This window comes from Cnephaeus nilssonii (assembly GCF_951640355.1).
Source record: "Cnephaeus nilssonii genome assembly, chromosome: 18".
Lineage (NCBI taxonomy): Eukaryota > Metazoa > Chordata > Mammalia > Chiroptera > Vespertilionidae > Cnephaeus > Cnephaeus nilssonii.
Genome location: NC_137089.1, coordinates 32,738,475 through 32,763,357, shown reverse-complemented (window position 1 = coordinate 32,763,357; position 24,883 = coordinate 32,738,475). Strand labels below are relative to the sequence as shown.

The window sequence follows — 24,883 nt, the reverse complement described above, 5'->3', positions numbered from 1 at the left end:
AAAATGCTACTACTTTCCCAACCTTACAAGGAGGGTACTGGGACCTGTCTTAGAGGTTGACTATTGTAATCAGACTGAACAATTTTAAATGTATTTATCTGCATAGATTTACTTACACTCAGACTTGTTTTCAAAAAGAATGTGAAGCAAGGGCTCTGGAAAGAGCCCAGCACTGCTGCTCAGTAGGGCAGCCCCACCACACTGACGGGCTCCGCATGTACTACACACGCTACTTTTCAAACACCTGTACTCATTATCTCTCTCGTGATGGTGTTCACTGATGATGTGTTGGAATAATATCTTGGATATACTGGGTTGTTTAAGTATATTATTAAAATTAGTTGCACCAGTTTCTTCCTCTCGTTTTTATGCCACTACTAAAAATGTTAAGATAATGCATAGGGGTTGCACCTGTGGTTTGCACTTGCGACTCCCACTCTATTCCAATGGGATAACACTTGTCTAGAACAGTGGTCGGCAAACTGCGGCTCTCGAGCCACATGCGGCTCTTTGGCCCCTTGAGTGTGGCTCTTCCACAAAATACCACGTGCGGGCGCGCACGTACAGTGCGATTGAAACTTCGTGGCCCATGCGCAGAAGTCGGTTTTCAGCTCTCAAAAGAAATTTCAATCGTTGTACTGTTGGTATTTGGCTCTGTTGACTAATGAGTTTGCCGGCCACTGGTCTAGAACATGGGAGGGACAGAAAGAAATGACAGCCTGAAGATCATACTGAAATAAAAACTCCCTGCCCCTCTCAGTGAAGGCCTTTAATCCTCACTGCCTTCCACCACATCACCAATCTATGCCCTCAATACAGTGCTTGGCACCTAACAGACACTCAACACATATTTCTTTCGTGTAGTTGAACAAAGGCAACCAAGATACAAGATTAAAATGCAGTACTGAAAAATGGCTTTGAAAGTAAACTTTAAAAAGACCCACAATATTTTTGATAGTCGCAGAAAACAATACTCTTTTACAAAACAAAAAGACATGAAGACATGAAGAGACACGTGAACAAATAACCAGGGAGCCACCAACATGTGGAAAAGGCGGAGACCTCTCCCACGTCCCTCTGTGAGCGCTGGAGGAGCAGCCTGCCACACCGACGTCTCACGGTGGGCGTCTGTTCTCTGAGCAGCTCTGAATGCCATGTGCATTACAGAAATTATTTTGTTTTCCCCATTTCCACCAGACATCTCCAGACATGTGAAAGTGTAAGTATGTCAAGAGTGGTATTCATAGAGATACATCTACTTTCTACTCAAAAGGCCATTTTCTCTACTTTCTGATCACAATTTGCAAAATGGAGCTTGAGATGCATGAATATTTTCTCCATAAAATTTATTAAGTTGTTGCCAATTACTCTACTCGTATCTGTAATTCTGTACTTACTGGGTGAAATTAGAGAATTTCAGTAGAATACTGAGTCTACTTGACATTTGCCAGGAAAAAAAGTTTTCCCTGAATTTCTTATGAAACTCTCATGAATTTCTTTAAAAGGCTATTTTTTTTTTTAAAGAAATTCATAAGACATCACGGAAAGACAAAGAACTGAAAAGTTATACCAATGATTCCTCTAGGTCTTTTCTTAGTAATCCCTTAAGGGAAAATTGAGACACAGAGAAATTATTACCTAGCACCTCAATCTCAATGGTCCTGTAAATATTTTTTCTGCTTCTGTTCTCCTACAACACTAGATTTCAGGACCAAATTAATGAAAGGGGCACAAATGTATCCAAAATATATGTAATGTTGAAGATTCTAAAAATACTTCAAGAACTTGCTCATCAGAGAGTGTAATTCATGAACTGAGATACCTGTGTAGACCTGTGCAGTGTAAGTTATTCAGAAACTCGGGGATTTGCCTGTAACCCCAAGGACAACCCACTTAACCCGTCTTTCTCAGACAAGCTCTTCCAGGTGTCCTCTCCTCCACCTCCCATGCATGATAAAGGCCCCATTCTCTGTTCTCAACTGCTCCTCAGCTGCTGCAAAGCGTGTGCCAAAAGCCTGCCAGACATGGGACCTGGTCTAAGCGTCTCACCATGACTAACAAGGCCCCACAGGGATCCCACCATGCAGCCTTCTCTCACCCCTGCCCCTATTCCTAAGCCTGAGAGACTCTTCCCCGCCCCCGCCCCCAACCCATCTTCCTCCCAACTCAAACCTCTCCCTCACATCAGCCAAGACATCACTTAACCCAGAATACCCTCCTCAGCCTCGTCCACCCAAGACTTGGAGCTGCCCCAGAGCACGCAGTGTTGGTCTTTACAGTGCGCTTTTGCTGGCAGATGCCTGCCTGTACCACCTCGTCCCCCACAAATGAAAATGGAGTTAAACTCTCACAATCGTTAACACTAAAATAACTGCTTGAGATTATTTTTAAACTTTGCAGAAAGCAATTCTGAGCATGTGCCTATGATAATGTGTCTCCCATGTTAAGTGAAAAGACGTTATTGCTAATCTCACTTTCCAGAAAAGCATATCAACCCTCACTTTGAGAGATAGTGCAATCGAGGCCCTGAGGTTAAGTAACCTGCCCAAGGTCGCAGGGTCAGTAACCAGCTGGTGGTGCTTCTACTCCGAAGCCTGCACTCTCCCCTCCACACTCGGGCTGGCTCTCAGAGTGGGCTGGGGCTCTCGGGGCTGTGAGCTCAGAACTGGCTTTACAGTGACACTGAGATGTGATTTGCCTTTCACGCTCATTCTCTCTGAATGTAAGTGGACTTGTCCAAAGGCTCATGGCCTGCATGCAGACTGTACACAGAAGCAAATACAAAACAATGCTATTAATTAGGTTATTTTTCATTTAAAGATTATTATTTATGTTAACAGTGGTTTATTATTTTTAAACAATTATTGAGTAAATATTTCAAATTGTCCTCAGTTTATGTTTCTAAGATAGTTAATATCAACATATATAAACCACATAAGCAAAGGATCTTTGGAGTCCTCAATAATTTTTAAGAGTATAAAGGGGTCTGAGATGAAAAGGTTCAAGAGCCACTGGCCTGATCAACTACTGAAAATAATATAAGCTAGACTTTTCCCCCTATAAATTTTATCAGTAATGAGGACAGTCTGAGCTCCCATTAAATATGTCCATGCACCACAATTAACATTACAGACTGATGAACTCTGACCTTTTTGTTCTCATGTTTTCGTTGACTCTTCCATATAAAGTTAAATTTATTTTTAGCCCGCCCTGTGTGGCTCAGTGGTTGAGCGATGAACCAGAAGGTCATAGTTCGATTCCAAGTCGGGGCACATGCCCGGGGTATGGGCTCCATCCCCAGTGTGGGACATGCAGGAGGCAACCAATCAATGATTCTCTCTCATCACTGATGCTTCTATCTCTCTCTCCCTCTCCTTTCCTCTCTGAAATCAAAATATATATTTTTTAAAACATACTTCATCATGGTATATAATTTAGAAAATATCTGTTCAGAGGCCATGACACAGTTTAAAAACTTCTATTTTTGAAAAGTGAACTCACTATGAAAACATTAACGAGCCTATCTAATTGTGATTCTTCAGCACAATGCCTCAGTATTTCAACCTGCTCTGGTTTTTCAACCACCATTCTGTCATATATGAATTGCAAAATAATTTTTGTAGTTCTAAGAGCAAAATGTGATTAGATAGATATATCTACTAGAGTAGAATACGAGTCATTCGCAGGGAAAAGAGAGGCTTTAGGATTCTGTGATAGCATTTTGAATTACATATCATTATCCTCATCTCACCCAGCAATATGGGCTGGGGGTAGGGTGGGGGGTAATATTTGCCCAAATCAAATTTAGTGTTTTATAACTAAGGCTGTATTTCATAACATTAACTTGTTCCTTAAAAATAAAAGTAATTTTACATTGTATTTACATGTGAAATGGCATAATTATAAGTTAAGTTTGCATTGCAGGAGGTCAGAAATTAAACCTAGAGAATTAACATATGCATATACACCACAGACTGGACATAATACCAGGCACGTGGCATTTATCACCCCACTCAACACCCTTTGGTGTGGGTACTGTTTTACTGATGAAGAATCTGACATTCAGAGAGGTTAAGTATGTTGCCCAAGGCCCCCACGCCAATAAGCAGGAGAGCTGGGATTCAAACACTTTTCTGAGTTTGAAGTCTATGCTCCTCCCAAGACTTTACACCTCCCCAGTATTATTCTCAGAACTGAGAGCTTCAAAATCTGAAGAGGATGAAAAGTTAAGCAGAAATAAAAAAACAAATGTCAAGAGTGAAATCTGAAGAATGCAATTGAACTTATAATGAAAATACTTCAATGTACTTGTTTACATCCCTTATTCAGGCCCGAGTTTATCTATAGCAGGGGTCCTCAAACTACGGCCCGCGGGCCACATGTGGCCCACCGAGGACATTTATCCGGCCCACCGGGTGTTTTTGCCGCCGCTGCCTGTCCTGCTTAGCAGCCGACTTAGCAGTGTGCATAGGAATTTGTTCAGAGTTTTTTTTTTAAAACTATAGTCCAGCCCTCCAACGGTCTGAGGGACAGTGAACTGGCCCCCTGTTTAAAAAGTTTGAGGACCCCTGATCTATAGTGGCACACTCGAGAAGTTGGAGCTGGAGAAAAAGCATCTGGCCAGCACACAGCACAGAGACCCTGCAGTGTTCAATGACGTAACACCACATACTCACATTCATCCTCTGACATGCCCGTTGAGATATTTGTACTCTCAACACTTGGGAAAGCTGAGATCAACAATTCCCATCCAGGAATAAGATTATATTCACAGGGATCTCCCTCAACCTGTGCTTGCCGTCCAGTGAAAAGAGAAGATGCTGGGCTGGGACAAAGACAAATCTAGAACCACTGCTCTGAAAAGACAGCTTAACAAGAAACTTCCCAAGGAATAAGAAAAGAATAATTTCTGGTCCTGGCTGGTGTGGTTCAGTGGACACAGCGTTGGCCCACCCACCAAAGGGTCTAGGGTTCAATTCCCGGTGAAGGGCATGTACCTAGGTTGCAGGTTTGATCCCCTGGGCCCCCGGTCAGAGCACATGCAGGAGACAACCAATCAATGTGTCTCTCTCACATCAGTGTTTCTCTCTCTCTCTCTCTCTCTCTCTCTCTCTCTCTCTCTCTCTCTCTCTCTCTCACACACACACACACACACACACACACACAAAACAAAAAACACAAAGACACACAATTAATGGGGGGAAATATCCTCAGGTGAGGATTAACAAAACAAAAGATGAAGTGAAATAATTTTTTTTTTTTAATAATAATTCCTGGAAAGGAGGTCACATTCATTTCTGCCCTAGAAGCCACTCAGGTCCATAGGCTTCAGGGAGAGCAGGCCTCAAGGACAGCACTTTGGTCCATTTTGAAGGACATTTTGCTGTGAAGCTGAGATAAAGGAAAACAAAGTCTTCTCCATTCCTTCCTTTGCCCTTGTTTTCCTGAGGCCCTCTGCTCCAGCATCTTGTCAGACCACCTTTCTCACCTCCCCTTCCTGTTGGTTCAGGAACCACAGGTCCCAGAAGCCTTCCCCCCTGGGCCACAGGTTAGGAGGAGACAGGAAGCCGCTCTCACGGGCAGCGAGCAGGGCGGCTCCCACTGATCTTGTGGCTCCTCCTGAGAATCCCTGACCTCTGAGGGTGGCCTCCCCAAGTCCCTACATGCCCTGTGTCCGGAGGTTTCCTGACTCCCACTTCCTGAGTCTTGTATCTCTCGTCTTGTATCTCACCCCCAACCCCCTGTAGCTGAACCTTATGAGTCTATTCTAAATGCCTCTCCAAGCCCTGGCCAGGTAGTTCAGTTGGTTAGAGTGTCGTCTCAATACCCCAAGGTTGCAGGTTCCATCTCCGGTCAGGGCACATACAAGAATCAACCAATGAATGCATAAATATGTAGAACTACAAACTGATCTCTCTCTCTCTCTCTCTCTCAAATCAATAAATAAAAAATATATTAAAATGATAAAATAAATGCCTCCCCAGCTGTGATGCCCCAAAGGCTTTGTTTCCTGACCAAACCCTTTTACTTTCAAATTGCTTCAATCCCTTCTGTCCCACTCCCCGATCCCTGGTCTAAACTGTCCTCACAGGCCTGGATCACAGGCTCACAATTCATTTTCTGGTCCCCCAGCCATCCTGTGGACTGTCTAATTGATTTCACTGGCTGCCCACTGAAGTCTAAATTCCTTACAACAGAATACCAGACCTGGCCCTGCCCTGCAGCAAGCCTGACTTCCGCTGCCCCATTTAACCAGTCATCCCCTGACCCAAAATGCCATCCTCAGTGGGTGCACTCTCCATGGCTAAGTCCCAGCCAAATTCCAAGCGCCCTCATGCACCCCCCCTGGACACTCGTCACATCATCATGTGCGGTCTTCCACTCTGCTTTGTATTTTTACATGTTGGCCATATTTCCCCAAACTGACTCGAGTTCATTAAGAACAAGCATCGTGTCTTACAGCTCTAACATCACCTACTGTGCCATCCAAACTCAGAGTTGCAATCATAGTGGAAGATCAATACGTGGTTTTGACTAGCACTGGGAATAACCTGTACACATAGGTATTAGTTTATTTTTCCAGACCTAGGGCAAAAATACCAACACTTATAAGGGAAAGATGTCTTTGTGAATGCTAGAGGGTGAAACTTAAAGCTGTCTGCTTATAAATTCTATAGGATAACAAAAATCCCAGCTTACAAGGAGGAAGAATCCTGTCTTAGTGCTGGGGACCCAAGTCCCTTAGAGACCAAGCACTTTCTGTGGGTTATTGGTTACTTTGATTTTCTACAGTTTGCAATTTAAATTCACACTAACATTCAACAGTTGGTAAAATAAATATTACAGAAGAACACAGTTTGCAGCTTCCCAAGGAAAAAAAATTATAATTTTCTAAAAGAGGTGGGAGGGACTACCACAAACACATAAAACTGCAAAGTTTTATGTCTTTTAAAACCAGAGAGGAAAATAGAAACAGAAAGAATAGGAGAAGAAAAAGACATGTGTCCTGAGTCCAAAGTCCACCTCCCTGTGGGTAGTGAGGACAGACCTTGCAGGGAGGGACCTGCACTTCCTTAACTTTGCATTCTCAGCATCTAGCACAATTCCTGGGACAGGAGGATTCGAGACTTTTTGAATAAGTGAATAAATGCATAAGTCAGTAAGTGACAGAGTAAATAAAGGGAGGAATAGTAAAAGAAAAAAAAAAAGGAGATTCTGGGGCAGCTTAACAAGATAAAAAATAAGGCTCTCATCATGAAAATGCTTTTTGTGAAGTGCAAAGGAGCATTCTATTAGGTAAGTTCACCGAGTTACATTTCATACCACAAGGCCGGCAGGATCGGCGTTCCCTTACCTGAGGCACAGGCACTTTCTGCGGGGTGTTCTGGGGTGATGGGTGGAGCTGTGCCCAAGGCTGGTGATGCGGGTGTGGGGGTGAAGACTGGTGGTGCAAGCCCGGGTGGGGCTGCATCGGAGGGCAGGTTGGCAACTGCTGAAAAGACGGCTGCTGACCAGGGTGCTGCTGGCCAGGTAGCAGCCGCTCCTGGATTGCTTGTGGATCTGCAAGGCCAACACTGGGGCAGCCATTTGGTCTCATGTGCCCGGCCAGCTCCCTCGGTGCTGAGGACATGCCCATAAACGGACGAGACGGCTGCATGTTTCTGGGGCCCATATTCCTCTGTCCAATTCCCATGGCACCAGGGGGCTGGTGAGACGGCGGAGGGTGGGGCATATTTGGATAACTGCCAACTTCCATTGGTATCCCAGCACTTCCGGGCCTGACTTGCGGAGGAGGAGTACCTGCCGGATTACTCATTGCTTTCATGGGTGACATGGGAGGTGGAGAGGCATAAGTTCCCTGAGGCTGTGAAGGATGCATAGTTTGTGTGTTCATTTGGTTAAGTGAGCCACTGGGGTGGATGGGCTGCTGGTGCATTAGTCCTTGACCACTGTTTGATGGGAATCCTACAGCATTGGGGTATCTGGGTACGGACTGATTCATTGGAGTATTATTTGTAAGGCCTAAATTTTGATTCATCCCTGTATTGTTAACTAATCCCTGATTTAGGTTACTGTAAGGATATCGAGAATACTGCCCTGAGTTGTTTATAGTAGGTGAGGGGACTGTCTGGCTCCGAGAACTAAAGTTAAGGGTTTGCGGCCTGACAGCCCCTTGTGGAGGAGGATTAGGGGAGAATCTGGGACTGTGGGCAACGGATTCCCCATGGAGAGCAGTGGGGGGGTGGTGGTGGAACTGCTGCACTGAGTGACGGAGGGAAGGTGCCATGCTGGGACTCTGCTGGGGCACGTGGGACAGGTGGCCGGGTCCTGAGGTGGCAATGAAAGGGTTTCCCTGATTGAGGCCCTCTTGACCTTGGGAAAACTGGCTCATCCTCTGCGGCGGCTGCCCGTGCTGCTGCATGGAAAAATCCCCACGTGCCATGTAGCTGCCCATCTGCTGCATGTGCTGAGGGTGGCCCTGGGCCGGGGGCCCCGACGGAGCCGGCTGCGGTGGCTGCTGGTAGGGGGCTCGTATCTGGTCCGGTACCTGAACAGCCCGGGGGCCCCACATGGAGCCACTGTCCACAAAGGACTGCCCGTGCCTTTCATTCTGCATGCCAGGATAGACTCCCATCTGCCCGCCGCCGCTGCCGCTGTGAGGGACCTGAGGAACGGGAGGGGTGTGGTACTGCGAGTGAGGAGACGCGAGTCCGTTCCCAGGGGCGCTGCTCATCATCCTGCTCGGCTGGTCCAGGAGGTGCATCTTCTGCTGCTCATACTGATTATAGTGATCGAAGTGGGTCAGCTTGGTTTGATTCTGATTAGGGGAGGGATGGTGAAGGGACGGCTGCAGAGAGGCAAAGCCCTGGTCTAGGGGCATTTGCTGACCCATGGGGTTCACTGGATTTTCAGGGTAACCACAATCACCAAGGCCTTCAAGGCCTTCACTGAAAATATTCCCATCCTCGCCAAAGAGACTCATCATTCCTGGATCCGCCATCTTCTTCCAACACGCGGCTCCTTCCTCCCAACTACAGCTCGGGAGCTTGTCTGTGCTTCTCTTCACTGAGGTGCTCGTCCTCAAGGCCTGTAATCCTCAACTAATCTTCTTCCTGTCATTCCATATTCCTTTAATTCTCCTGGACCCCGCAGTGTCAGGCAAAGTCTGGATATAGGTCCTAGAAGGGGGGAGGGAGTAGGGGGGAAGGAGGAAGGAAGAAAACAAAGAATTAGGAACAAATGACGGAAACTGCCAGTATTTTACACATTTGAATGTGGTTTCCATCAACAATACTAATCTAGCCCCCTCGCCGAGCTGTATTTTCTAAATCTAGTTCACTTTAAGAGAAACTCATTAGCTTCTACCAGAAGCATTATTATGATCGGTTACTGAGAAAGCAAGCAAAACACTAACCTTAACCTTAAATTAATCCATTCACTACACTTCCTAGCGTTCCATTCTTGGATGGAACAGAACAAAAGAACACAACATGAAGCAGCAGCAGCTGCCACAGCAGGCAAGCAGATGTATGAATATAGCCAAGCAGCCCATCTGCTGAACTAAAGCCCTGGAAATGCTCTGGTTACCAACAGCCCGCCCTCCACCGTATTCCCCTGAGCGGTGTAATCAGATGAGCAGCCGCAGCACCGAGGGCTGTGAAAAGCTCAACTTAGTTAAATTGACTAGAGGATTATACAAATACCAAAATCAGTCATTTCGTACAAATTAGATATTTGCAGCCCACATACAACTATGGAACCGCAACAGAGGCGTCGAGTGAAAAAGTGTTCCTAACGATGTTGGAAAGCAAGTTTGTAGAGTGTAATAAATTCATGATTTCATCACATTTAATGGCAGGAATACACAAGATTCAGAAAGGGCCAGTGGAAAAGCATCCATGCTCCAAGAGGACTGATTTCGCTTGCGGCTCTGGGCCCACCACGTTCCTGGTCAACACCGCCGGCAGAGTCAGTCCAATCACAGGTCCGTTCCTCACCCAGAGGCACCGGGCTCTGGTGGTGAACCAGGGGCCCATGTGACCACTCAGACAGACTCCAGCTGCATGAGCCGTTTCTGGACCATGACTGTTCTCACCAAGAGAAACAGAAAACTTCCCCCAAAACTGGTGAGAACTGAAAATTCTTTTAGGACAATGAAGTTCCAAAATATCCATGCAGCCCTACCCTTATCTTAACCTCCTTTGGGACAAGGCAGGCAGGACATGAGCAGGTAGGGGGAAAGAGGGCAGACACACCCGCCAGCATGCTGTGTTTACAGCACACATTACACGCTAGCTAATGTTCCGCACTTTATTCAAACAGCTCCTAACAGATCCTATGTCCGATTAAAATAACCTATTTAAAGAATGTCTCAACAAGCAAAACAGAGTATTTTTGTTGAATGCTAATTACATGAGCAACTTAATAAAGAACTAATTCACATCGGAAAAATGTCTGAAATCTTAAACATCTTTGGAATTTAGCTCATTTTCCCCCTCTTTCACGAGCACATGAAGCATTGTATGATTCTGCCCAACCTGACAAAACAATGTCTATGGAAGAATTTCCAAAGTGATGCTATAAACAGGCTCAGTCATAAATTCCACCGACACACTTCTCTGAGAGCATGACGATGAACAATGGGCCACCCAACCCTGCTGAGAACTTACCAATAAGACGGATAAAAAAATCAGTTTCTGCCTGCCCTATTCTAACATCTTCCTAACAAGGGGAGAATTTTGCTTACAGAAAATGTAAACAACATTCCCGTTCGCTGTCAGAACTACAGACGTAACACCTGAGGGGGTCTCTAGGTCTCTAGTGTTCAGGTGACAGCTGTCAGCGAAAGTCAAAGGTCTCCCCACTCTGCCGCTAACTGCCATGAATTTTCTGATGTACTTTCTCCAAAAAACAGAGGTCAGGTGGGTGAAAATAAGACGAGCTGCACGAAAGCCATTTTATTTACAGACATGCTGCTTTACTACACACCTGCTTTACAATCCCAAAGAAAGAGGATCAAAATCCCCAGTGCCAAATAAAACAAATACTTATAAATTAAATTTACTCCTAAAGAGCCTCAGCGGTCAGTCTTCATTTATTCAAGGCTCATTCTAGCTTTCAAGGAAATAAATACTGAAATGGACTTGATAACAGCTTAAACCAGCCGTGCAGACTAACCACTTCCCAAAATAACCTTTCAAATTAGCTTAAGGAAGGTAATGTCTACTTCTATGTCCTGGATGGCCTTGTTTTTCGGGGATAAGGGCCTCAATCTCTGGGGTCTACCACGCGTAGCGGGAGGAAATGCTCCTGACCGGAGAGGGTTCCCAGGCAGCTCCAGGGGAAAGGAGCCCAGAGGCAAGGGAAGGTCAGGTCCTCTGACACGAGCAGAGGCACAGCGGAGAGAAGCTGCAAGGGAGGGAGTGGAGCAGAAGGGGAAAAAACTTGCCTGCAGGCGTGGGAAGGGACAACACACAGCCCTCGCTGAAAGTAATCCTACCTGACACTTGCGCTTCCACTTCCCTCCTCCCCCCACTGAAAGTCCATTTGCCAGCGGCATGAAAAATAACAGCATTACCTGGAACCAAGTAAACACGCTGCCCCCCACAACTGGGATCACCATCAGGTGAGCGCCGGGCAGAGAAGTTCAAAATCTACGGCTTTAGTCTGTCATTAGAGGCGGCTCACACTCGCTCGGACAGCCACCACCGCCGCCTGCCCCTTTTCTGACCTCAAGACTGGGCTGGCGACTATGCTAGGAATCCATCTGGTAGCTGGATTTCATATTTCTCATTTGAGCTAATCTGATTAATTTATTTTGGCCTTTTTTTAATTTGATCAAGACCATTTGAATACCCGCGTTTCCAAGTCACAGCTGCAACATATAATTTCGTTTCTATCAAAGATGTTCATTTAAAGCTCCTTTTGGGAGGGTGCTCCCTTCTCTACATTCAGTATCTACATTTCTGTGTCTAGATCAGTGCTGTTCAATGAGCCGTCAAATCAGAACCATCTATGTAGTATTAAAATTTCTAATAGCCACGTTTAAAAAGTAACCCAAAAAGAGAGTAAAATTAATTTTAATAACAATTTTTATTTAACCCAGTGTATGTAAAACATTATCAGTTCAGCATGCAATCAATACTTAAACATGAGTTTACATTTTGTGTTACTGAGTCTCAGAAACTCAGTTTGTTTCTCACACCAGCATATCTCAATTCCTATTAGCCACGTTTCAAGTCAAAAGTATACACCTGTAGGCAGTGGCTACCACCCTGACTAGCATATTTATAGATTGTTAAAAAGAAAAAATAGAAATACAAGTTTTAGGTGTTATCAAATAATTCTCATAATTATCACTTAGACAATAAATATTCAAGTTGTAGTTATGTTTGATTTGGCGTTAAACAAATACCAAGTTAAAATCTCAAATCACATTTTTTGTTCAAAACATATTTGCTGAGCACTTTCTGTGGTCCTGGCACTGGTCTGGGTGCTGCAGATGTCTAAATAAGAACAAACAAAACTCCCTACTGTCCTCGTGGACCTTACATTTATCTGTAAGTCAGGAACCTCTTAAATAAGAATTAAGAATCAGGGGGTACGAGGTGGGGGGAGGGGGTCCGTTATAAAAATTAGGGTATCGCCCCGGCCGGGTGGCTCAGTTGGTTGGAGCATCATCCTCCAAAAGGTGACAGGTTTGATTCCCAGTCAATGCACATACCTAGGTTGCAGGTTTGATCTCCAGTCAGGGGTGCATGCAGGAGGCATGTAATTCATGTTTCTCACATCAATGTTTCTTTCTCTCTCTCTCTCTCTGTAAAAATCTATGGAAACATATCCTCAGGTGTTGTTTTTTTTTAATTAGGATATCATTTTACAAAATATTTCTTAGTAATTTATGATAGCAAGTATTTTAACTATATGTGATATTATATATTGAACCGTACAGATATCTATAGATATACATATATACAGATATATATAAAATGAAGACAGTAATTTTAGTTTCTGCTCATTTTCTGAGACAAGAACAAGGTTCAGAACAAGGTGTCTGGGGGTGAGGAGGGGCCACAGGAGACAGCTCAGCTCACAGAATCACCCCCACTGTGGAGACTCACTGTGAAACCAACTGTGAACTTTTAGAGCTAGCAAGCACCTTGGAGAACTTCTAATCCAAACCCCTCTTCAGTTAACAGGTGAAAAAACCCTTGTATGGTATGAGAAGAGTGAACATGTTCCGCAAAATATTTTAATGGCAATATTTGCCAAAGATGAAAGAAAACTGTATAGATGAGATGGCACCTTTCTAGGGGAAGCAAAATAGTAAAGGCCCAAATCGGGCACATTTTACTCCAAGATAGGTCACTGAAACAGTTATTGACTAGCAAACAGAAGAGTTTCCTTCCAAAATAAGTTTTACTTATGCTATCTATAGGAAACAGCATATTAGCACTATATTAAGGATCTAAAAAAAAAAAATAAGTAAACAGCACATATAATGGGAGATAGAAGGAAAGGGTGTACAGCAAACCAAGATGAAAGAAATAAGTTGTGCAAAAATATATATTAATATTTTGAAGTGAACTTCTAACATTCCAAAACTTCCGCAAATGCTTAACTACTGTGTAGCCACTTTTTTAATATGGTAACACAGTGACCCAGAAAGCTAGCAAGAAAATCGGTGAATACAAAAAACATTTCACATGCAAAATACTTCCTATAGCTCAACCACTTTTTACCCAATTGTATAAGTAGAATGCCATCCAAAGGAGGCTTTTTCCATAAACATCTAACACGTGGGCAAGTGCGGACGCTGAAGACTATTACTGTTCTACAGCTTCATTTCTAGTTGTTCCCTTTAAACTTCTCTCCTCCACCTTCAAGGAACCTGGGGTACAGAGCGTAACTGTGACAGTGATGCCTGGGTCTGGGTGAAGCATGTATCAGCATTTCCAAGGGAATGTCTAGCAGTTTGAAAGACACATATCACCACCAGAAGGCTTTTGATCAACTGTAATGGTACAAGAGAAGGGAAGGGGCCCTGGCTGGGTAGCTCAGTTGGTTAGAGCCGTGGTCGGCAAACCATGGCTAGCGAGCCACATCCGGCTCTTTGGCCCCTTGAGTGTGGCTCTTCCACAAAATACCACGTGCGGGCACGCACGTACAGTGCAATTGCAACTTCGTGGCCCATGTGCAGAAGTCGGTTTTCGGCCTGGGCGAGTCTATTTTGAAGAAGTGGCGTTAGAACACTCAAGGGGCCAAAGAGCCGCATGTGGCTCGCGAGCCGTGGTTTGCTGACCACTGGGTTAGAGCATCGACTCCATATACCAAGGTTGTAGGTTCAATCCCAATCAGGGGCACAAACAAGAATCAATCAGTGAACGCATAAATAAGTGGAACACATCGATGTTTCTCTCTCTCCCTCTCTCCCCCTCTCTCTCTTACAAATCCATCTATCAGTAAATAAGTAAGAGGGCAAGTCTCCAAGAGCTGATAGGTGAACACACCGAAGATAAAGGGCTCAGCTCTGCTGAGCTTCTTTCCTAAGTGAAAGTCCTTTCAGCTCGATCATGAAGCCTGTAGACAGCGGTGCCCACCAGGGGCCCCCAGCAGCCGCTGGGGGAAGAGGAAAACCCAAGGCTTGCCATGGGAGAAGGCATGGATCCAAGGGACAATGATCCAGATAAGGAATCAGAAAACGCCTCCAATTACCAACATCAGCTCACCACAAGTCAGCTGCAGATTCGCCTCATGGACCAGAGGATAGCCTTCCGGAACCCCCTGGACAAGACCACATTTTCTTCCTCATTAGTATGTGTGGGAGGTGGTGCTGATTCGCTGGGACTGTGCTGTCCCACTCAGCCGCCACTAGCCACATGTTGCTATTTAAATTAATTAAAACTAAATAAAATTTAAAATTCAGTTGTTCAATTGCACAAGCTACATTTCAAATGCTCAAGAGTCACATGGGGTTGGTGGCTGCTATGCATATATGGAACACTTCCATCATTACAGAAAATTCTATGAACAGCTCGGCTATATATTTCTTCTTACATTTTTAGATAAAGGCTATATCCCATAGTAAAAATTCTCCTTGATGAAAAATGTTTTCTCCAGCTCAGAGATGAGTATCCTTTTAAAGATCTACACCTACCCCTGCAATGAAAGTTATAGTATTTCCATATATCATATTTTAATTAACTATATTTTTCAACCTAAAAAAATACCTCCTTTCTGTATTACCTCCCAACATATATTTCTATTTCTTAGTAAATATTTTTATAATGATAGGAATGATTCTCAACTATACAAAATTCAGGCACTTAGGTATAGTTTTCTTCAAAATCCTTTTCACTTATAATTGCCACATTACCAGTGCCCTTTAATAATGTTTACAACTGCCCAGCCATGGTGGCTCAGTGGTTGAATGTCGACCTATGAACCAGGAGGTCATGGTTTGATTCCCGGTCAGGGCACATGCCTGGGTTGCAGACTCGATCCCCAGTGTGGGTGTGCAGGAGGCAGCTGATCAATGATTCAAACATCATGGATGTTTCTATCTCTCCTCCCTTCCTCTCTGAAATAAACAATATATATATATATATATATATATATATATATATATATATATTTAAATGTTTACAACTAAAAATCTACATAACTATAGTTAAGTTCACTATTTTTCTTAGAGACTGTACATTATTTTCAGTCACTATTTTATTGGGAAAGATGTAGAAAGAATAAAAAAGAATGTAAAGTCCTTCAGAAGGTCTATGTTAGGACTAATATAGAAAAAAAAGGAATAATTGCCTTAAAAGTTAGCTTCCATTTATATCACTAGGTCATCTCCAATTTTGCTTATATTAATTGAAATATACACATACACACACACACACACACACACACACACTTAACAGGGAAAACTATGCTTAGAATTGATATCATATAGAGTAATGCTATGCTTTATGTCAGCATTCCCTATAGCAGCTAGTAGTATCTCTATCCACACCTCCAACCCAACCAATAGATGAAATAACCTCGATCCTTCCCATCATCCACTCATTTAAAAAAAATATTTAACGAGTGCCTGCTTTGCATAAAGCAATTCACAGACTCTGGGTGTACAGAGCTGAACAATACAGCCTGTGGCCCCTGTCCTGTACAGCTCACTGTTCTAATAAATGCCCCAGATATCCTGCATATTCAGCCCATCCACCAACCTGCTGGTTCTGCCTCCTACCTATCTCACAAGCCTGCCTCCTCGCAATTCACACTACCTCTGATGATATCGGGCCTTCATGGTTTAGTGAAGGACAAAGCATTACAGACTGACTGGTTCGCCCAAGTCTGGGCTCAACACATTCACAGAGCGGACTGAATGATCTTCTAAAACACAAAAGGCATCATATCATGTCTCTCCCTGATTAAAAACTTCAGAGGAGCTGCCTTAGTTTTCAGGCTCAAGTCCAAATGCTCTAGCATGGTAGAAGCCACTTTGTAGTCAGATCCTCAAAGTCCTTTGCCCTCTTGCCCACGAAACACTGACAATTACCCAGACTAGATCTCTCAAACCACTGGAAGTTTACTGACAGCGATGCATTCACTTCCTCACCTTCCTTGCCCCCACACCTGCACTGTGCAGTCTGGCCTCTTTTAGTCTCAATTCTTTTGTTACCAGCCATCCAGGGAAGCTTCCTTACCCTCAGCTCTCCCCCTCTCAGGCTAATTTTGAAACCCTCCCGAGGATTCCCAGTGCACCAGGGGCAAGAGCTACAAAACCAAACACACGGTTGTTCTTGCTTGTTTACCTGCCTCTCTCGCTGCAGACAAGAGCCCTGCCTGTGAAGGGGGTGCTGAGAGCACTGGCACCCCCTCGGAGCTGCTGAGAGATGCAGACCTCCTGACCGAGAATCTGCATTTTATTAACAAGGGCCCTGGTGGTTCCTGCACATGTGAGAGCTCGGGAGTCCTGCTCTCAGACTCTGAGCTCCTCTTTACTCAGCTCTGAATGCTCCTCGATTAATGGGAGAATAAGTAATCAACAAGAAATAAGTCATCCCAAAGAATTACAAAGCAATGATACAAAGATATGCTATCTCCCATTTAAGGAAAGGTAGTCTTGGCATTCGTGACTGACAAAGAAACAATACTGACCTTACCCAAAGAACTCTGACTAACCCTTAGTGACAAATTTTAATTTGTAATGCTTTACAAGGAGTGGACATCTAAAAATGGTTTAGTTTTAAAGATACCGCCATCTGCTTGCCAATCATTTTTGCAAGACAAAAAAAAAATGCAGTTAACATTAATATCTAATGCCATGTTACATAACATGGTATTTCACAGGTTTCTTGCAGAAATCGTTCAGTTATTTCTACATAACTTTGAGGAGTCTGAATACTCAGAGCTGCCTTTCAGATAAAGATGATTTTCTTCTATGTAAGAGTGCTGGGGCTAATGTGTTTTCTTTCAAGGCAACTAACGCAACAGCACTCAACTAACAGCTTATACTAAGTGCATGGCTACAGCACTAACTTTTTTTCCTTAAATGGGTCACAAGGTACATATTGTCCTATATGTAAGTTGTACCACTAAAGCACAAGAATCATGGAAATCGATGTCCTTTAGAGAACAGCCTTTATACACTGCAATTCAACACTGAACTAGTACTCCTTGAAATTAACTCCTTCAAAGACTAAACCCCTAAGAAGACAGCCGGCAGACAGCTGACCTGCTTGTCCACCACAGACTAGGAAAAGGGTGCTCTCTCCATACACAGCTTAGTGAGGGCCAGCAATAGACCAGTACACATTCTAGTACCACTGCAGTGCTCAACATGAAATGGCAGAAGAGAAATGAGAGCAAAAAGGGATATACATCTCTGTGCATAGCATGTCTACATCTGTAAATAAGATATGAATCTATGTCAGATATGTGGATCTATCCCTTATCTTTTTACTGCTATAATTAATTTTATTATGGATAAGGGGGAAAGCAAGTAAAGATGGGTCCAAAAATAAGTAACTAAAAACGTTCTAGTGTCATTTACTTTGGACAGGGCAAAATTAAACTTTAAAAATCTATTTCAACCCACTTGAAGGATGTTTATATAGTGCAGGCTAATAGAAGAAGAATATAAGTTTGACAAAATTTGGCAATTGCTATTGTGTCTTGCTTAATATTGTAAAATATCCTGGGATCCTTTAAACAAACAAAACTTGATTTGTCTATAAAGGCAAATGACGCCACATGTTTATTAGCCTAATTTAAAAAAAAATCACCATTTGAAAACATTTTCCCACTCACTCTAGACCCGTGGTCGGCAAACTGCGGCTCGCGAGCCACATGCGGCTCTTTGGCCCCTTGAGTGTGGCTCTTCCACAAAATACCACGGCCTGGGTGAGTCTATTTTGAAGAAGTGGCGTTAGAAGAAGTTTAAGTTTAAAAAATTTGGCTCTCAAAAGAAATTTCAATCGTTGTACTATTGATATTTGGCTCTGTTGACTAATGAGTTTGCCGACCACTGCTCTAGACCTATTTCAAGCTACTGACTTCACACACACACACATACACATACACATACACATACACATACACATACACATACACATACACATACACACAACATCTGGGTGGTGTCAAACCTACAAAAGTGAGTGTAGGACAGAAGGAGGAAAGGAAGGAGCTCTGGGGCCACCCTCTGTCCAGGACGTCCTGGCAATCACAGACCCGTCAAAGCTACCCGACACCACGGGGTAGGAAAATGCCAAGATGGGACAGAGCAACATGCTGGGAGCTGGAAAGCAACAAATGGCCAACTGCTCTTGTAAGAATCCTGCTTTGTGTGTACTTACTGCCGTTGTCACTGATTAACTAACTGATCTGGCAATTTCCTATATTCTTTGTATTTTAAGAGGTTCTGGAAAAGCTGAAAAGGGAATCTTGTCTCATATTCCTGGGGAGTTTAACACTGTCCTCAATTCTGCTGGGAAAGGGGTATAGTTAGTCTTCCCTGATACACACACCACCAACATTCTTTTCCTTAAAGGAAAAAAAAAAAAAAACTTCGGCAACACGCAGCTGAAAATAATTAATCTATTTTCTCCGCTACAGCAGAGCACATGTGATGAGAGGAACCTTATCCATCATGAATAAACCTAAACAGAGACAGGCGAAGTGTCACAGGACACCAAGGGCAGAGGTCACACAGTAACCTCTAACAGTTTTCTAAGACGCCATTTTCCTTGCAAAAGAGAAATACACAGAAATTATAAAATTCCAAATTTCCATTAGGGAAGCAAGCAATACAAAAGTGAAACAGCGCTGTAAGGACGGTTGAGGAGGTCTTTTGAAGATAACTGGAGCAAGTATTTTAGAGAACTGCACATAGTTCAAAAAAGTAGAAAAAAGGGAAGAAAATGTAACTTACTTAGTGACTACAGTATTAAATTCCTATTGTGAATAAATTGTATTTGACAAAGGAAATGGAATTAAGGCTAGAAGATACAGTAAACAGTTTCACAACTGCTATTTCATAACCATTTTGATTTACAGCAAAGCTGGAACCATTTTTCTAGACCTACACTATTCTAAATGTGAGTGGGTTCTACAATGCTACCATAATCAACACTATTTGATAATCAAAACTATTACCAAAAATTAGTATAGCCCTGGCCAGGTGGCTCAGTTGGTTGGAGCATTGAAAACTGATTGCAATGAACTGCTTCACATTTCCCATAAGTATCATCCGATGACCAGTACTAAGTACTTTTTACATGAGTGTACCAGATTCCTACTATTAGTATAGCATTCTAACTTGCAAGTGAACTTTATATTTCAGCTTGAGAAGGGATCCTACTTATGTAGTTATAAATTTCTACCTGTCCATTTTGATCACGGATTATGTTCACCTCAAGTTAGCAAGTAAGAGAGACTGTGAAATGAGAAAAAGGCAAAGTGAGAAAATGAGCTACTATCAGGTGGGATATTTGTTTTGCATAATGAGGATGATCGATATGATTTATGGCTAACAATGAAGCCTTATAATTGAATTTTACTTGATTTAATCAAACAGAAAGAGCCAGGCACTTAGCTTTAAAATACGGAATTTACTAAGGCCTCTGACTGTTGCATCCACCCATTTGTATGGTTTCCATGAGTTTAACTGCCATACATCAGTAGCTAATAAAATTATGATCCAGATGAGAAAATCTAAATAATTAAGTTTCATCAGTGATAGTATGTACATCATATTATACCTCCTCACAGTTTTCTAATGCCCTCACTCATATTGATTACATCCCTAAACACACCAAATTCTCTACTTCATGCCCATTTCTCGGAGATGACTTGAAAATATTCAAATTTTTCTATATACAATTCTGAAGAATATAAATAAAGGTTTCTAAACTACCAAGAGTTTAGTGCCTTTAAAGACCAGTGGCTATAACAAACACATCTCAAAGTTTCTGAAACAGCCTTAAAGATTCAGTATTAAAGCAAAGAGCCCTGTTAAATAGAATATGTTACTTTCCACACTACATCTTCAGACTGCATCTTACACCTAGAAAGAGCAAAAAATGTTCTCACAGACCCTGTATCTCGAGTTTCTGCTTCAAAAATACACTCACAAGCCTCCGTGCTCTGGTTTGGCCACATGTCAAGAGCTCTGCACACTGAACTGCCAAGGTTCCCTAGCACTAAAACTGCCGTCCTCAAATGCTGAGAAAACCTCTTCTTCTCATCGTGGTAAAGGGAAAAGTCTTTAAATACCATTGGGTACTTGAAATTGTTTAGATCATCAATATCCAAACAAATTTTATTGGCTGCATATAAACTTAGCAGTTAGTAGCTTTTTTAACCTAACATTTCTGTACAATGAATTTTAATTGTGTTACTTTACTTTTCATTTTTCCATTTTTCCTTTGAATAAAGGCTGTCCAGTTGAAAGGTTAACTTGTGAATATAAACTATATTTCAACATTCTTTCATCATGAACCATGTAAATGTCCCCCTATTATCTCTATGAATACACCCAGAGTGCCCAGATAGTTGAGTGCATCGAGGAAAACTCTGCATTTTAAGTCTATCACTTGTGATCCCAATGCCAGGCGCAGGGCCTCAAAAATATTGAAGGGATTAGCCATTATATGCCATGCCAGTATATTACCGACGCCCCTCCTCCAGCCACAAAAGCATAGGGGACTCAATAAGCTGCACTACGCCCCTAAGATTCTATTCACACAGGGAGTCGGGTTGAGGCAGGAAGTTAAAGCCGCTCTCATCTCTCCACTGATACTGTGCCCTTTAAAAGGAGAACCACACTGGTGCCGATATTCTAGCTTTACAGCTCCTTGCTTGTGTAATGACCATCTCCAGCCTTCAGAGAGGACCTCCCAGATCAGCGTGGCCTGCGGCAGTTTCCCATCAACAGGCTCCAAAAAGCTAGGTAATCTCTTCTCAGCTTTCTGTTCTACCTACTCATATGCCCAAGAAAGAAAGGCATTAAACTCTACTCAATGCTTACACGTGAACAACTTTTCCCCCCAAAAGTCCAAAGATCTCCACACGCTGCTCGCACCTATTTTAACTTCCCACTGATATTTGCTAACAACCCAATATCAAATATCATGAAAAACTATAATGCTATCTGGCATCCACAAACAACAAAACGTTCAAAGTAAATTTTCATTTCACCTGGCCTCTTTGTTCACAACTTATATTTAAGTGTTTCAGATGTAAATCCAGTTTAAAAGACGCAGCCATGTGAACATGCTGAAAATAACTGGTTCTTGATCAAAGTCTCTTTTTGATCAAATTATTTTTCTGCATTTTAATATTCTTACATCTTCATAGATATGTGACTTGAGTTCCTGAGTTTTTGTGTGAATTGAAATTGTGACTTGAGTTCCTGAGTTTTTGTGTGAATTCTGACCTCTCCAATACTATCAGCTATTTTGTTGTTCTTAGGGAAAGTGTTTTGGTGAAGAACAGAATGCCAAGAAGCACACAGTCCCTTGCTCTCCATTACAGTAGCCACTAGCCCCCTGTTGATATTTAAATGTAAAGTAATTAAAGTTGCAAAAGATTTTAAGGCCAGTTCCTCTGCAACACTAGCCATATTCAAATGCTCCATAGCCATATATGGCCAATGGCTACCAAAATGGGCACAGCAAATTCAGAGCTCATTTGCATTTTCATCATGACAGAAAATTGACAGGCAGTGCTGGTCTACAGGTGACTGTCTAAGCTGATGCCTACAGGACAAGTAAGAGATTGGCAGGTACAGAATCAGGGCAAGAATGAAGCACAGAGGACTGAAAAATCCATTCCTGAGGCTTAGAGAAGCAGAATACACACAGATGTCTGCAAAGACCTCAATATGGCTCATACGGAAGCCCATGAAGGACCTTAGAATTCATTCTGAATTCACGGAGATGTTGCTCAAAAGTTTTTGAGTTATGCTGTTTAGAAAGATGTACATTTTAGAAAGCATGCCCCTTATTACAATGTGCATTACAGATTTGGAGGGGTGAGAATGGTACAAGACTATGGCCAAGAAGGCCAGTCTGAAGGCTCCTACAGGAATTCAGGTACAGCAAAGGGAAGATGGAGATACTCAAGAGACAGAACCGCCCAACCATCTGACTTGGTTTCTGACTGCATGTTGGAAGATGAAGAGTCTAGAATGACAGGATTCTGGCTTGGGTAACCGGGCAGATGTAATAATACCACTCACCGAAATATGGGGAACAGAAGAGAAGTAGAGTTTATATGGGGTGAGGGAGAGGTGTTGAGGAAATACATATGGAGCTATCCAGTTAGCAGCACAATATGTAAGGGAAGAGCTCAAAAGCTGAAGACATGGCTCTTCAAGTCATTGATAAACAAAAGGAAGGCAAAGGCTTGGAGTGGATTGAGATCACCCAGAGAATTCTATTTAGAGTGACAAGAGAAAAGAATAGGACAGGCAGAGGGTCAGCTAGCAAGACACCAAAAGAAAGTTTTAAGGAAGTGATCAAGAAGTTCAAATGCTATAGAGAAAGAAGATAAAAGAGCCCATCAGACTCCACGAGTAGATAGTACTAACTCTAAGAGTAGTTTCTGTAAATTAGAGGAGGCAGAAGCTCCGGGGCTCAAGTTAAGGTGATAACAGGTGAAGAGAGACAGTGTAGTATATATGGCTGCCAACTTCTGACTGAGCAGGTGAAAAGAAAGCTGGCTGCAGGGGAAGAGGACTGATGAAGGACACGTATTTGTCTATTCAACATGAGAGAAATGGGACTGTGTCCAAACATAAGTCATGTATCCCTGAGCAAATTCCCTAGTCTCTCTGTACCTCAGAATAAAACAGGATAATATATTTATTTTATAGGGTTATTTGGAGAATTAAGTGCATTAATATTTGTAACACACTTGGAACAGTGTCTGCCACTTAGTAAGCAATATATAAGCACTTGTTAAATAAAATATATAAACACTGCCCTAGCTGGTTTGGCTCAGTGGATGGAGCATTGGCCCTTGGACTGAAGGGTCCCAGGTTCGATTCCAGTCAAATGGCACATATCTCAGTTGCAGGCTCGATCCCTAGCCTGGTCAGGATGCGTGCAGGAGACAACCAATGGATGTCTGTCTGTCTGTCTGTCTGTCTGTCTCTCTCTCTCTCTCATCGATGTTTCTCTCTCTTCCTCAACCCCATTCCACTCTCTCTAAAAATCAATGGAAAAAAATCCTCAGATATACGCACACGCATGCACGCATACACGCACACACACACACACACACACACACACACACACACTAATAGGAGGAGGCAAAGAGAGCAAGAGGTCTAAGAAGGGACATAGGAGAGGACAATTAAGGGCATGAGTTTCTGGAGAAGGGAAATGGGAGAAGATCCAGGGGCAGCATCTGCTTCTTCCATTGGGACAAGGAGAAGGATGTACAGAGTCAAAGAAGCAAATGAGAAGTGAATGTGGTTTCACTGCAATGGCTTCAACTGGCTTGCTGAATTCAGAAGGAGGAGGTGGTTATGAGGTTTGAATTTTAAAGAAAGAAATAGAAAAAGACACAAACAAATGTAAAGATATTCCATGCTCATGGTTGGAAGAATTAATATTGTTTAAAATGTCCATTCTACCCACAGCAATCTACATATTCAATACAATCCATATCAAAAATTCCAATGGCATTTTTCACAGAAAAAGAACAAACAATCCTACCATTTGTATGGAACCACAAAAGGCCCTGAGAATAAACAGAGCCAAGTGGCCTAGTCAGAGGGCAGTATGAACCCACTAAATTCCGAGGCCAACCCTAAAATGACATCCCGTTCTAGAACTTCCCCTTCTCATTTTAAAAATATAAATAATACCACCCCCCTCTAATTCATGAGGACTAAGTTAGAATGTATATATAAAGCATTCAAACACCGTACCTAGCACATAATCAGGACACAATGCAGATCAGATGATCACTTTCTCCTTTAACATGAGAAACTTAAATACACAAAATATGTCAACTAGGTGAGGCTGTCTCTCTGGTTCTTGACCTCTCATCTGCGGAGGAGGGAGGTGGGGAGGCGCAAAGGTGGCTGAACAAAATGGTGAATACCCTCCACCCTAAGACACTAACCTAAGTAGTTCTGCAATTAGAAATATGCAAAGTATAGCTGTCCTTTTCTGAAATTCACACTTCTAGTGGTAGAAAAGTAACCAAGATTTCAAGAAGTACAGACGATTAAAAAAGAGCAATTATACAGGTAAGTTGAACACTTATATAAATGATTCAATGAGCTTCAGTCTTAAATGTAAAATTACCCAGGAACCACTAATAATCTAAAGAAAGGTGCTTCCCTAACGGTAAATTAGCACCTGGGTTA

At 42.7% G+C, this 24,883-nt stretch overlaps 1 protein-coding gene across 1 annotated transcript in view; it reads right to left on the bottom strand.

Annotated features, from left to right (window-relative positions):
• Window positions 1-24,883, bottom strand: part of CHD7 (chromodomain helicase DNA binding protein 7) — a 178,743-nt gene that overhangs the window by 108,611 nt on the left and 45,249 nt on the right. The window contains 1 exon segment of the mRNA XM_079796311.1: window positions 7,355-9,179. Coding sequence (XP_079652437.1) covers window positions 7,355-9,001 — 1,647 coding nt within the window. The 5' untranslated portion in view covers window positions 9,002-9,179.